Source organism: Diabrotica undecimpunctata, chromosome 5, assembly GCF_040954645.1.
Source record: "Diabrotica undecimpunctata isolate CICGRU chromosome 5, icDiaUnde3, whole genome shotgun sequence".
Lineage (NCBI taxonomy): Eukaryota > Metazoa > Arthropoda > Insecta > Coleoptera > Chrysomelidae > Diabrotica > Diabrotica undecimpunctata.
Window position 1 is genome coordinate 105,816,001 of NC_092807.1, and position 15,708 is coordinate 105,831,708.

General features: G+C 34.8%; 3 protein-coding genes across 3 annotated transcripts; all 3 read left to right on the top strand.

Moving 5' to 3' along the window:
* The first annotated feature begins 8,777 nt into the window (after window positions 1-8,777).
* On the top strand, window positions 8,778-10,928 carry LOC140442406 (uncharacterized). Its single transcript, XM_072533480.1, has 2 exons — window positions 8,778-9,512; window positions 9,810-10,928. The coding sequence occupies exons 1-2, from the start codon at window positions 8,778-8,780 to the stop codon at window positions 10,926-10,928; spliced, it is 1,854 nt and encodes a 617-aa protein (XP_072389581.1).
* A 379-nt stretch (window positions 10,929-11,307) lies between these two features.
* Window positions 11,308-12,876, top strand: LOC140442407 (uncharacterized). The gene has a single exon (XM_072533481.1). It carries the CDS (start codon window positions 11,308-11,310, stop codon window positions 12,874-12,876), a length of 1,569 nt encoding a protein of 522 aa, XP_072389582.1.
* A 261-nt stretch (window positions 12,877-13,137) lies between these two features.
* LOC140442409 (uncharacterized) lies at window positions 13,138-13,851 on the top strand. The gene has a single exon (XM_072533482.1). It carries the CDS (start codon window positions 13,138-13,140, stop codon window positions 13,849-13,851), a length of 714 nt encoding a protein of 237 aa, XP_072389583.1.
* The last annotated feature ends 1,857 nt before the right edge of the window (window positions 13,852-15,708 follow it).

Here is a 15,708-nt window from a genome sequence, read left to right on the forward strand (position 1 = left end):
TTTGTCATAATATGAAGCGTAACCAAACTTAAGTATCATTTTAGCAAGTAATTGTTTGATAATATAAAATGCTTAGGTAATTACTTTTTTATATGTTCAATAAAAAACGAGAGCAACAAAAATAGCTGGATGTCTAAGCAATACAATATGGCGTAATAAAACCATTGGCATTGAGGATAAATCGAGAATGTACAAATCGACGACATATACCGCAGAAACTAGACCAGAAACAAGAGTAATACTTGCGTCAGTGTCCAGTCAGTGTTAATTTTTTGCCATTTTTTTTATTTTTGAAAATCGAATGAGATTTCGTAAGATCCTATCAGTCAATTCTATTTCGACATACGTTTAATTATTTCTAAAAATTCTTGAATGTTTATAAATATTGAAGGGCCAGAATTTTTTTAATGATTAGATCTATCTGTATCTGTATCTGTAGAGTAGGGAGGGTGAGTTAAGTTCCACAGCACTTAGGCCACAATTGACCCATTGTGCATCCTCCCAGGGAGCTATCGCCTTTAGCTCATTGCCCATTCTAACATTTCTGGGAACGTGGACAAGTCACCAGGAGATATCTCCCTTATGTGGGCAGGTGTGGGCCAGGACTCGCCGCACGCGTACTCTCGTATTAACGATAACTCCGGGTATTCACATAGGACATGCTCTACAGTTTCGTCTTCTCGTTCACACTACACACAGGTGTGTCTGCTAGCCCCTGTGTGGAGGTGTTTGCTTAGTTGACAATGACCAGTTAAAAAACCAACTGTCAAGCGTAGGCTTTTCCTGGTCATTCCCAAATACTTCTTTGATGCTGACTCTTCAGTGTTACCCTTGCGTATAGGAGTGACATTTGACAATTTCCGAGATTGTTGTAATTGACCAACCAAAAATATCGCCAGGTCCTAAGAGTCTTAGGCCTGCAGCTTTCATAGCCAATTGGTCAGCAATGCGGTTGTCTTTATTCCTATTGTGTCCTTTAACCCACCTCAGGATAATGGTATTACCATCCGAAGCTTGAGTTAGTGACTCGTGACACTCCATTACTAACCCTTATGTGACACGTGGTCTATTCAAGGTTAGTAGCGCTTGTCTGCTATATGTGCAGATTATCATAGTTTCCCCTGATATACCTTTTTGGGTTATCTCTTTTGCGGCTATGGTAATACCAGCCAGTTCTGTCTGAACTACTCTGGCATTTTTGCCCATACTCCACTTTATTCTTAGGTTCAGTGATCTGGGGTATATCGCGCATCCTGAGCCTCCTTCCATTTTTTAGCCATCGGTGTACATGCAATAGGGATTTGCCACGTTTGTCTCCCTATACTGTCTTGTTTCAATTTTGTAGGGTTTATTAAAGACAAACTTTGGTTCAATTAAGTCGCAGCCTGCCTGTAGCAGTGGTAGCGCATCCAGCTCTCCCCGCCAGGAACGAGTTCTGAATTGTCCCATTCCTACATCAAGGTTTGCACCACCAGCTGAGCGCAGTCGCATCATTTTCACTGATATGATATATATACAGTAAAACCTCCGTTAACCGAAATAATTGGGGGGGAGGCCGTTTCGGATAACAAGAATTTCGGTTAAAAATAACATTGTTTTTTATAATATTCTTGATCAAAGTATTGGTATTAAAAAATACTATTAGTTGATTTCGTAATGTTTTCTAATAAGTAAATCCAAAATAAAGTAATAAAATTAAGAAAAATGAACAAGTTTAACATGCTTTTTTTAAAGAAATCTGCTATTTTTTTGCGTTTTCGTTTGACAACGATGTTTCTCTCTCCCTCCATCGTTAATTTGCAGAACGTCATGAGTTTGCCTCATTCGATTGATCGACGAAACGTAAAGCAATCTGAAAAGGACAAAACTTTATGTAATGACAACAAAAATTAAGAATCTAGTCGTGTCCCTAACTAATTAGGCCTACTGTATAAAATTCTTTCCTCTAAAGCATTGAAAATCTCGTCGACGGTCTTGTGCTGCCTGTTGCCTCTTGGGTCGTCATCTGATATGCTCAGGTTGTCTTGATAAAGAACCATATCAATGATGTCCTGGTCGATGAATTCACGTTCTGAGTCATCAGCTGCTAACCAGTCACGTATCTCTTCTTAGTTAATTTCGTCATGTCCCGGCAAATTTTTAATGAAAGGTTTAATTTCTTCTGTCGTTTTCTTACCATTTTCGTCTTCAGGATTGTCAATCAAAATCTTATCAAAAAGTTTGTTCCAGCATTTTTCCAAAGTTGAAGATTTGATCTTGGCCCACGACTCAGCTCACCAATAAAAATGTTTTATTGTTAAAGATTTGAGAATTTCGGGAACACTTTTGGATTAATTCGTCTCCTGTAATAACAGATGTCTTAAGAATGCTTCTCTATAATGTCTCTATGACTCCCTGGTCTAACGGCTGGATTAAGCTTGTGATATTCGGTGGCAAAAATCTGACAATTGTCACCATTTTGTAGATTTTGAGGGTGAGGGCGCATTGTCAACAAGCAACAATGCTTTGATGAGAAGGTTTTTTGATTTTAAAAAGGATTTTATACTTGAGACGAATTCATTTTCAAACCATTCTAAAAATAAAGTGGTCGACATCCATGAACTTTTTTGGCTTCTATACCTTAAAATGCCTTTTCGGAAATATCTTTTAGAGCTCTTGGTTTTTGTAATTTCCCAACACACATAGACATCAACTGGTGAGTGAAATTAACAGAATTGTTTACGTTTTGCGACACACATTTACTTTTTATTGACGAAATTATTGAAACTGTCAGCCGTTTCGGTTAAACGATGTTTCGGTTAAAAAGGTTTCGGTTAAGGGAGGTTTTACTATATATATATATATATATATATATATATATATATATATATATATATATATATATATATATATATATATATATATATATATATATATATATATATATATATATATATCGAGAAAAGGAGTACGACCGTCAATCCAAAATAAACTAAGGTACACTCGAAGAGTGGTGGGTTTTTCGGTCAAAGTGGAGAAATAAAAGACAAAGAAGGTGGCTACTTCATCTATTTATTGAAGACGTTTCGCTTTCTGCTCAGAAAGCATCATCAGTTCATCTAAAAAAAACAATATGAAACTAAACATCCATAGAGAAGTTACAACAAAAGTGTGTTACCTTACAAAGACATGTAGCAGTCAATGATGTTAAAAATATGAAAAAGCTTACGAAACTGGACATTCAGAGTTAACGTTGTATAAAACAATTAATTGAAACTAGGTATAGTTTGCAATTTAACAAAATTAGCACAGCAAAAGGACATGTGATAAACATACATGTATATAAAAAAGTTATTATAAAAACTTAAGTAAAAAACATTAAGGTTTATTTTAAAGTGTAAAGAACTAGAAAGATCATAAGAATGCACTTCCAACAAATTTATTTAATAAATTAGATTTTAATTTTAACTTTAGGTAAACTCAAATTGAGTTTTGATGTGGTATCTCTTTTCACTAATTTACCTCTTTCTAGCGTTATTACCTCCTTAAGAAATCACTGGAACTCCATCCAACCTAATTGTCCTGTATCCTGGGATGTATTTGCAGAACTTTTACAATTAATATTTGACACTAATTTTTTGGTCTTCAACGACAAATATTACCTTCAAATTTTTGGGACACCTATGGGTTCCTCAATCTCTCCCATCTTGGTTAATTATGTACTGGATGATTTAGTATCTGACCGTCTGGGTCTTTTAGATTTCCAAATCCCTTTTATTAAACGGTATGTTGATGACTTATTACTAGCCTTACCTCCAGACAAGATTCAGGCCACCTTGTCTTTATTCAATGAGTTTGATCCTCATTTACAGTTTACTGTTGAACTTGAGGACGCTAACACAAATAGTATTACCTTCTTAGACATGCGTGTCATTAGAATGGGAGATAACACCCTTACTACAAGTTGGTATAGGAAACCAATGGCCTCTAATAGGTTTCTCAACTACCACTCTTGTCATCCCTTTAAATATAAATTAAACCTTATTAAAGCTTTAAGCTGCAGGCTAAATAGACTGATACATCCGATTAATCGAAGGGAATCCTTTCTATTACTAAAAAATATTCTGATTGAGAATTCCTATCCATCCTCCCTTATTAATAAATACCTTTACGTTCAAAGCTATGGTTCTTCTTTAAATGACATACCCAATGGTGACCAACTCAGAATAATATCAAATAATTCAATTAATAACACTGTTCTGCCTAATACTGTACTTGGGAATCCAACTACCCATTACTCATCTTTACCTTATTTTCCTCAAGTTACTGAGAAACTCGTTAAACTGTACAAACATAACAACGTACCGGTTAAAATTGCTATTAAGAATGCTAAGACTGTCAGGAATTTGTTTTCTAAAACTAAAACACCTCTGTCCCTTCTGGAACAAGTTAATGTAATATATCATATACCTTGTGCTGAGTGTGACTCATGTTACATCGGTCAGATAGGGAGATCACTGAGAGGGCGTCTTACGACACACCGCAGTGATATTAATTTATCTAAGCATACTTGTGCTCTTGCCCAACATGCTATTAACACTAAGCACAAAGTAAACTTTAATGAAGTTAAAATTCTTGGCACTGAACGCAATCTCGTTAAAAGACAGTTTTTAGAAATGTGTTCAATATTAAAACATCCTAATACCCTTAATACGAGAACCGACATTAGTAATTTGAGTCAAGTTTATCATGCATTAATTTTACAGAATTAGGCTTGATATGTTGTTTACTTAAATTTTGTCCCACATTGGGGTTTCTTTATTACATTTTCATATAATAAATTTAAATAAAAATAAAATAAAATAAATTATTCCTTCCTTAACTAAGATTTATCAACTTACATTTTATTAATTATTTGTCAATATCACTTTTACATAATTAAGTAATTGTTCTTTTTAATGAACTTGTTTGATAAAATTTTTAAACTGAAATTGATTCATAGAATCTTTTTCATTACGGTCCTAAATGTTTGAACCTTTGGACTGTGGAAGTTGTATTAATCTTCACCTGTTAGCTGGCTAACTAGTGACGTCATAATATATAATATATGATATTTTGGATTGACTTCGCATGCTTTGTTCTTTGTTGACAGATCAATCACTGTAGGGTAAATGATGATCTTAACCACCTTTTCCTTTCATTGTTTGGTTTTTTAACGACAAGCTGTTAACCAAATTTATCACATTTTTTTAATATACCGCCCTATTATATAGAGGTTGGTAGGTTGCCTTGCTGTTTATGTCATTTTGACCTCAAGGCCACTTCTATTCACGTTGTTTGCGTGGGTGTTAAACCTGTAAATTCATTTATCGGCGAGACTCAGTAAGCTAAAGACTGGTAACTTCATTTTATCTTATTACTATTAATCTTAAATAACTTATAATGTTACCTAAAGTTAAAATTAAAATCTAATTTATTAAATAAATTTGTTGGAAGTGCATTCTTATGATCTTTCTAGTTTTTTACACTTTAAAATAAAACTTAATGTTTTTTACTTAAGTTTTTATAACTTTTTTATATACATGTATGTTTATTACATGTTCTTTTGCTGTGCTAATTTTGTTAAATTGCAAACTATACCTAGTTTCAATTAATTGTTTTATACAACGTTAACTCTGAATGTCCAGTTTCGTAAGCTTTTTCATATTTTTAACATCATTGACTGCTACATGTCTTTGTAAGGTAACACACTTTTGTTGTAACTTCTCTATGGATGTTTGGTTTCATATTGTTCTTTTTAGATGAACTGATGATGCTTTCTGAGCAGAAAGCGAAACGTCTTCAATAAATAGATGAAGTAGCCACCTTCTTTGTCTTTTATTTCTCCACTTTGACCGAAAAACCCACCACTCTTCGAGTGTACCTTAGTTTATATATATATATATATATATATATATATATATATATATATATATATATATATATATATATATATATACAGTAAAACCTCCCTTAACCGAAACCTTTTTAACCGAAACATCGTTTAACCGAAACGGCTGACAGTTTCAATAATTTCGTCAATAAAAAGTAAATGTGTGTCGCAAAACGTAAACAATTCTGTTAATTTCACTCACCAGTTAATGTCTATGTGTGTTGGGAAATCACAAAAACCAAGAGCTCTAAAAGATATTTCCGAAAAGGCACTTTAAGGTATAGAAGCCAAAAAAGTTCATGGATGTCGACCACTTTATTTTTAGAATGGTTTGAAAATGAATTCGTCTCAAGTATAAAATCCTTTTTAAAATCAAAAAACCTTCTCATCAAAGCATTGCTGCTTGTTGACAATGCGCCCTCACCCTCAAAATCTACAAAATGGTGACAATTGTCAGATTTTTGCCACCGAATATCACAAGCTTAATCCAGCCGTTAGACCAGGGAGTCATAGAGACATTATAGAGAAGCATTTTTTAAGACATCTGTTATTACAGGAGACGAATTAATCCAAAAGTGTTCCCGAAATTCTCAAATCTTTAACAATAAAACATTTTTATTGGTGAGCTGAGTCGTGGGCCAAGATCAAATCTTCAACTTTGGAAAAATGCTGGAAAAACTTTTTGATAAGATTTTGATTGACAATCCTGAAGAAGAAAATGGTAAGAAAACGACAGAAGAAATTAAACCTTTCATTAAAAATTTGCCGGGACATGACGAAATTAACTAAGAAGAGATACGTGACTGGTTAGCAGCTGATGACTCAGAACGTGAATTCATCGACCAGGACATCATTGATATGGTTCTTTATCAAGACAACCTGAGCATATCAGATGACGACCCAAGAGACAACAGGCAGCACAAGACCGTCGACGAGATTTTCAATGCTTTAGAGGAAAGAATTTTATACAGTAGGCCTAATTAGTTAGGGACACGACTAGATTCTTAATTTTTGTTGTCATTACATAAAGTTTTGTCCTTTTCAGATTGCTTTACGTTTCGTCGATCAATCGAATGAGGCAAACTCATGACGTTCTGCAAATTAACGATGGAGGGAGAGAGAAACATCGTTGTCAAACGAAAACGCAAAAAAATAGCAGATTTCTTTAAAAAAAAGCATGTTAAACTTGTTCATTTTTCTTAATTTTATTACTTTATTTTGGATTTACTTATTAGAAAACATTACGAAATCAACTAATAGTATTTTTTAATACCAATACTTTGATCAAGAATATTATAAAAAACAATGTTATTTTTAACCGAAATTCTTGTTATCCGAAACGGCCTCCCCCCCAATTATTTCGGTTAACGGAGGTTTTACTGTATATATATATATATATATCTAAATAAATTCTCTTTTTTGTCGATTATATTTTTATCTAGGAATAAAAATATTTGCTCGAAAAATTTTTCTATCCCTTATTTATTGCTTTGAAATTGGGACGACTTTTGCGTTATAATTAATTAAGCTACATCGCTCCCTGCACAATACGCACATTGTTGAAGTCAAGACAAAGAATAAAAAAAGTTTTCTTTGGGCAATAGAAGTGGAGTTGGGTTCATTTGTGAAAATTATAGTGGAAGTTGCGGCGGTTGGGCTAACCCCCTTTACTTCCACTCTGACGTCGTTCAGCTCGAGAACGGCTGATTAGATTGTGACGTATGAGGGGCTAGAAAGAGGGTAGCTCAAAAAGTAAAGATAAAAGGTTGGGGTCAAAGGGTGAATTGTCAAAAAGACCTTTGTTGTAAAAACAACATTTTATATTAATTTCAGTTTATTTTTCGTTTCCACAAATGTTGAATTTTATCTTATGTGACAGACTGTATTTGACAGACTGTCAAAAGTGCGGTGAAAAAGTGCATTTAGTTTTCTATATAGTCGCGCACCCCTAAAACGCCGGTATAAAAATGAACAATTTATTAAAGCGAACTCTTTATTTAGTAATAGTGCCTTTGTAAATATTTTCTCGTTATTAAATGTGTAGTATCGATTAAGTACGCTTATTTTTCTCTAAGTACAAACCCCTATAAAACCAAACACATACTGAACCATCGCCGTGAAGTCTGCTTATCTATATCGAAGGAAACTCTTGTACAGTCCATGGTCCTAAAATATTTGGTACTGTACACGCACGGGGAAAGGAATTTAATAAGCTTTCTCAAGAACAATTGTTGGAGATCAATCAAAGTTCCAACATTATTTTTGGTCCTTCGAGCCGGATTTTGTGTTTGGTGATCGCGTTGTTTGTACTTTACTCTTAGATTTGCATATTTATATAAATGTGATTAAAAGACCCTCGAAAAGACTAATGTGTCGCGATAAACTCTAAAACAAAAGGACAGAAGTGAATTTTATCTGGTGTTTGTGCCTGTTACTGTAAACTACTGGACAAATTGGGTGAGATTTTTCCATATTATAATTTCGCTTATGCACAAAGTGAACCGCTTTTCAAAAAGACTATCTCTTTAAAAAATTTATTAGTAGACATTTGTAGACATTTACCGCGTGTGCGAAAAATTTAATTGAAAAGTAAACTCTCAGTGTAATTTAAGACATTTATCGCGTTTTAATAAACTATAAACTCTCTCGCCGTGTGCTACACATGTTATTATATGATATAAACATTATTGACTCTATTCTCGTTGTGTGCTCGACAGGTTATTATAATATAAACATTATTGACTCTATTTTCGCCGTGTGATACAGATATTAGTATATAATATAAACATTAATTTCTCTAAAGAATTCGGTGTTTGCACGGCCTTAGGCATTTGTTTTTGGAGTAGTACCTTTTGTTAAAGTCAAAATGGAAGATCTCAAGAAGAAGAGAAAACCACTGAAGGCCAAGATTACCAGAATAGCGAACTGGTTACTAGAAAACGCAGATGCAGAAACTGACGGTCTCCAGTTTCAACTCAGACACACCGAATTGAAAACATGTTATCTGAAATATGAAGACGTGATGGATCAGATTGAAGAAATCGATGAAACCGATTCTGAAACAGAAGACAGGGTACTGATGGAGGAAAAATACTTTTCTACACTAGCTGGACTGCAGCATAAGATGGAAGCTTTAAAGTTACCCTCCCACTCGCTCATCTCAAACGATACTCCACCAACTGTAGCCACTGCTAAGGTTAGGTTGACGGAAATTACGATGCAGGTATTCTCAGGAAACTTCGCCGATTGGAACGCGTTTTATCAGCTATTTGAAACGCTAATAATCAATAATGTAGAGCTAAACAATGTGCAAAAATTTATATATCTGAAATCTTTCTTAAAAAATGAACCTTTACATTTGATAGAAAATATAGAAGTTGTAGAAGAAAATTTCCGGATCGCTTTGGACACGCTTAAGAATAGATACGAAAATAAATCACGTGTGATTAGTTTACACATCCAAAAATTGTTAAAGGCTCCATCTTTAGCTAAAAGTAACGCAAAATCATTACGAGAATTTTTAACTCTTTGTAAACAAACTTTACTTGCTCTTAAAAATATGTCTGTACCTATCGAACATTGGGATTTACTATTGATCGAAGTATTTTTACAAAAATTAGATTTCGCGACGCATAGGTCATTTGAGTATGAAATAGATTCAAAGGCTTTACCTACTCTCTCACAGTTTTTTAGTTTTCTCGAGAAAAAATGTGATATACAAGAAAAATTAAACGTTTCTGATAATGATAAAAAATTTAATAAACCTCAATTAAAAACATCTTTGTTTTCATCAGTTAATTTACAAACAAACTCGTTTTCGGATACTAATTGTATATGTTGTAAAAGTAATTCTCATAAAATTTATCAGTGTAATGATTTTAAATGTCTCTCTTTACAGGAAAGATTTAATTTTGTAAAAGGTAAGAAACTTTGTTGGAATTGTTTGGGTAATAAACATTTTTCTCAAGATTGCAACTCTTCACGCTCATGTAGTATATGTAAGAAAAGACATCACTCGCTCTTGCATAGTACCTCTGAAAATGTCTCTTCCTCTAGGAACACGAATAGGCAATATTTCTCTATTGATCGCAACGCTCAAGCTCCCAAACATTCTCAAGGCTCTTCCAGTCGTGTTGCTTACACATCTACTCCGCCCTCTTATAATGCTCATGCCCAAAACGAAGCTTCTACCAGTTCGTTCAAACCTCCTTTAGAAGTACAAAATACTGCAGATTCTCATACAGCCACTTCTCTCTCTGCTTTATCAGTTAAAACTGATGTATTGTTGGCTACCGCTTTAGTGACAGTGTATTCTAAAGATGGCAGACCTATGCATGCCAGGGCGCTCCTAGATAATGGGAGTCAACATTCGTTCATTTCTCGTGATTTGGTTGAGAAGTTAAACCTCACCCCTTATTTTAAACAGTTACAGATATCAACCATATCCGAAAACACCTCAATGTCAAATCAAATGATTAACATAGAATTTTTTCCCTATAATGTGAAGGATAGAAGTTTCAAAACTTCTTTTGCTGTACTTGATAGTATAACCTGTAGGCTTCCTAAAGCTACCCTAGATAGAAGCAAAATAAATGTTCCACCTAATCTCACTCTTGCAGATCCCTCGTACTCTGTTCCCGGTAAAATTGATCTGCTTCTAGCTGGTGACATCTATAGCGAATTATTGACTGATGGATTCATTCGTTTAGGAAAGAATCTTTCCATTCTTCAGAATACCCACTTAGGTTATGTTATTTTTGGTACTATTCCCCCTCATGTCTTTCATCGGAGTTCAAACTTGGCTATTTCTCAGTCAAATGTTTCTCTCTTTGTTCAGTCCGAATCCGAAGAGAATAATTTAGATAAATTGATACAACAATTTTTCGAAATTGAAGAAGTTCCCCACGTTAGTAAATTAACCCCCGATGAGGAATTGGCTGAACAAATATTTAATAAAACCACTTGTATTTTACCTTCGGGTCGTTTTCAAGTAAACCTACCGCGAAAATGTGCATAAAAAATTAGGTGAATCTTTTAAAGTAGCTTTAAAGAGATTTATTAATTTAGAAAATAGGCTCTTAAAAAATGAAAATACATACGCTCAATATAAGTCGTTCATTAGTGAAAATCTTTTTCTCGAACATGCTAGAATAGTCCCTCTCTCTCTTACTAATGAAAATTTAGAAAATAAATATTTTCTCCCGCATCACTGTGTAGTAAAGGAAGAATCCTTAACAACAAAACTTAGGGTTGTTTTCGATGGTTCGATGAAAAGCTCTAGTAGTTACTCGTTAAATGATATCCTACTCAAAGGTCCCACTCTTCAACCGGAACTTTTTGATATTTTGCTACTCTTTCGATTATATTCCTTTGTTTTCACAACTGATATACAAAAGATGTACAGACAGGTTAAAATCAATCCTGATCAAACCTTTCTGTTAAACATACTTTGGCGTGACTCCCCGGAAAAAGATATTGAGTGCCTGGAATTGCAAACAGTTACATATGGAACTAAAAGCGCCAGTTTTCAGAGTACTCGCTGTTTAATGGAACTGGCAAATACTCATCAAACTGAATATCCCCTGGCCAGTGACGCTCTTCAAAATAATTGTTATATTGATGACATTCTCTACGGTGCTAATGATGAGCAAACTCTCCTCAAAGCTCACAAGGAATTAACTAGTTTACTTGGAACAGCATGTATTTCTCTACATAAATGGTGTTCTAACTCGGACTCGTTTCTAAAAAACATTTCTTCTCTCTCTTCAAACTCTTCTTATGTCATAGCTCCAGATAATTGCTCTAATAAGGTTTTAGGTTTATGCTGGAATCCTGTTCTTGACACGTTTTCAATCTCTCTTCCAGATTTCACCCTAAAGAACTCATACACTAAGAGAGAAGTACTGTCAATGATTGCCCAAATATTTGATCCTCAAGGTCTTATTAATCCCGTTACAGTTGTCGCTAAGCTTATAATGCAAAAGATTTGGATTTCCAAAATCAGTTGGAACGATACCATTGACGCAGATACGTTACATGAATGGCTAAGTTTTATTAGCAGTCTCTCTCATTTTAAGGACTTAAGTACACCTAGATGTCTCTTTTTAAGTCAAGAAATCACTGGTGTTGAGATTGACTCATTCTCAGATGCAAGTTTAAAGGCTTATGGAGCTTGTATCTACTTACGTGTGACCTATAAATCAGAACAGGTGTTTTGTTCCCTTCTAGCATCTAAGAGTCGCGTTGCTCCGTTAAAACCCTTGACCCTTCCAAGATTGGAACTCATGGGTGCTCTATTGTGTAGTAAACTCACAGCAAAGATTGCTAATATTGTTAAAGAAAAGTTATCTCAATTAGACTCTATAAATATGTGGTCGGATTCAGAAATTGTTCTCGCTTGGCTTCGTTCACATCCTTCTCGTTGGACCCAATTTGTAGCAAATAGGGTTGCACAAATTTTAGATAATTCTCCTAATGCTCACTGGAGGCACGTACGATCCAAAGAGAATCCTGCCGACATACTCTCCCGAGGAATGCTACCCTCTGAATTAATAAATTCGTCCTTATGGTTTCATGGTCCTTCATTTTTAAATCAACTTCGGTTGGATTTATTGAAATACAACCCAAAGGGGTATATTTCCAAGTTGCCTGAAGAAAGGAAAATCATTCTCCACGCTCGAAATGATCAAATAGATTTCTTCACCTCACTTTCTGATAGGTTCTCCAATTTTTCAAAGTTTGTAAGAACTTTAGCCTATATGTTTAGATTTGCTAATAATGCTAAACCGCTTTCTCGCAAGTTAACTAATACCCTTGAAGTCAGCGAACTTCAAAACGCTGAACTTAAGATTATTAAGATGCTTCAGTATTCCAACTTCTCGAGTGAGATTTCTGAGCTTAAGAAAGGTAAAACTCTATCTAATAAGTGTCTTTTACCCCTAAATCCCTTTTTGGATGAGAATTAAATGCTCCGGGTGGGAGGTCGCCTCAGAAACTCAGACGTTACCTTTGATCAAAGATACCCTCTTCTCCTCCCCTCAAAAAATCGTGTAGTTCGTCTCATCCTCCACAGAGAACATGTCAGACTCTGTCACTCAGGTCCTCAAAATACTTTGTCACAAATTCGTCTCAAATATTGGCCTTTAAATGGACTACGAGAAGTCAAGAAGGTCACTCACCAATGTATGGTTTGTTTTAAGTTTCGTGCCAAACCCGCTACCCAGATCATGGCAGATCTACCAAAAGAACGTTTAAACTCCTCTCGAGTGTTCGCCCACGTCGGATTAGATTTTGGCGGCCCCTTTCAGATAAAGTCTTCCAACCTTCGTAAGGCTCCTTTTTTAAAATCGTATATTGCTCTTTTCGTTTGCTTGTCGACTCGAGCTGTTCATATTGAAGTCGTTTTCGGCCTCTCTACGGAGACGTTTCTTCTCGCTCTAAAACGCTTTATTAGCCGTAGAGGCCTCCCTCAAACAATATTCAGTGACAACGCCACGAACTTTCTTGGTGCTCGCAACCAGCTGTTTGAACTCTATAAGTTTTTCAAGGAAAAGGAAAGCTCTCGTTCTATTAAGGAATTTTTGGCCTCATCTCATATTCGCTGGAAAACTATAGTTCCTCGAGCCCCTCACCATGGTGGTATTTGGGAAAGTGCTATAAAGAGCGCAAAGCATCATATGCGTAGGCTCCTTGGCAATGTTAAGCTTAGGTTCGAAGAATTCACTACAGTTCTCGGTCAAATTGAAGCTGTGCTCAACTCCCGGCCTCTTTGCTCCCTTTCAAATGACCCCTCCGATTTTACGTATCTTACTCCTGGACACTTCTTGATTGGACAATCTCTTACGTCCTTTCCTGAAAAAGATGTGATCCACATTCCTGAAAACAGATTGAATTTATGGCAACATTTGTCCAAACTCCAACAAGTGTTTTGGAAAAAATGATCTATCGACTATTTGAATAGACTTCAAAATCGCCCTAAATGGTTTCTCCCTCATAAAAACCTAGAACCTAACGATCTCGTGTTGCTGATTGAAGACAACACTCCTCCTCTTCATTGGGTACTAGCAAGAGTTATTGAGGTCTTTCCCGGAAAAGATGGGAGAGTAAGAATTGCCTCGGTGAAAACTAAAGATGGAGTCTTCAAGCGCTCTATTACAAAATTGTGTCCTCTACCCAATGACGATTTAATTTAAGTTAGTATAAGATGATAATTGTAATGTATTTTTTCTTCCGCATGCTCTCTTGGCATAATATAATCTGTTTATTTGTGTTAAAGCCAGCGCTTCAACGGGGGCGAGTATGTTGTAAAAACAACATTTTATATTAATTTCAGTTTATTTTTCGTTTCCACAAATGTTGAATTTTATCTTATGTGACAGACTGTATTTGACAGACTGTCAAAAGTGCGGTGAAAAAGTGCATTTAGTTTTCTATATAGTCGCGCGCCCCTAAAACGCCGGTATAAAAATGAACAATTTATTAAAGCGAACTCTTTATTTAGTAATAGTGCCTTTGTAAATATTTTCTCGTTATTAAATGTGTAGTATCGATTAATTACGCTTATTTTTCTCTAAGTACAAACCCCTATAAAACCAAACACATACTGAACCATCGCCGTGAAGTCTGCTTATCTATATCGAAGGAAACTCTTGTACAGTCCATGGTCCTAAAATATTTGGTACTGTACACGCACGGGGAAAGGAATTTAATAAGCTTTCTCAAGAACAATTGTTGGAGATCAATCAAAGTTCCAACAACCTTAAGCTTTTAGTGCCTAAACGACTTAATATACAGAACCGTGCAATACTTCATATGACAGGATTGAGCGTATAGATTACGATGACGAAGAAAAATCAAACATGGTGGTATGTCAAAGGGGCTTTAGAAACGTATCTTTGCTACTATCCAAATATTTAAGACAATAATGAAAAGCTGCTCACTGTATGGCTCAGAGACATGGAGGACATAAATTAAAGAACATAAAACAGAATAATGATGCTTTGTAAAAGAAGCTGCAGATTAACACTTAAATGACGAAATAGAAAAACGAAAATTACTCTGGTATGCGAAGAATGGACGAGACAAAAATACCGCAGAGAACTTGGAAATGAAAACCAAATAGAAGGAGTAAAAGAGGACGTCATAAATTCCAGCGAAACTGACAAATAAAAACAGCAATGGAAAAAGAGATCTAACTGAAGAACATATATACGACAAGAAGAAAATGGCGATTTGGATGTGGTAAACGGCAAATATAATATGATGTGTAAAGCCAAGGATAACTAAGTGGCTATTTTTACAGCATGAGTTCTAATAGAACTTTTTTAAATTGTCCGTCCAATAAAATAGATTCGCCAAAATGTTTCGTTAAATACTTGCGAGTAAATTGGTTTTGTTAATGCTTAGTTGCACCGTTGACTGAATAACCCTCAATCAACGGTTGCACCCATGCATCCCATCCTTACGCTGGTTTGGTTATAGTGTTAGTTTTATAACTAATGTATGTATGGGAATTTGTCAAAGAAATTGACAAACCCACGACATGTTTTGTGTTTGAATTTTCCGTTTTATTGCTTATTTTTATTGAATTTAATTTATTAGTTTTCTTATTTATATTAAATATAAATTAAGCTTAAGGGTTTCATTATGCAATTCATATTGTTCTATTGTTCTATATGAAACTCGTAAATTGTTTTTCTACAAACATTTCTATTATTATTTTCTGATGTCATGCTATAAATAAATTAATTTACTTAATAATTTTGTTTTATTTGCCAAAAAATTAAAGATTGACTTAG

Bases quoted from the DNA above. Each gene is read 5' to 3' on its own strand.
- LOC140442406 (XM_072533480.1), top strand. From the start codon at position 8,778: ATGGAAGATCTCAAGAAGAAGAGAAAACCACTGAAGGCCAAGATTACC. The intron at 9,513-9,809 runs GTATTTTTACAA...CTCTCTTTACAG, and splicing joins GGGATTTACTATTGATCGAA to GAAAGATTTAATTTTGTAAA.
- LOC140442407 (XM_072533481.1), top strand. From the start codon at position 11,308: ATGTACAGACAGGTTAAAATCAATCCTGATCAAACCTTTCTGTTAAAC.
- LOC140442409 (XM_072533482.1), top strand. From the start codon at position 13,138: ATGGCAGATCTACCAAAAGAACGTTTAAACTCCTCTCGAGTGTTCGCC.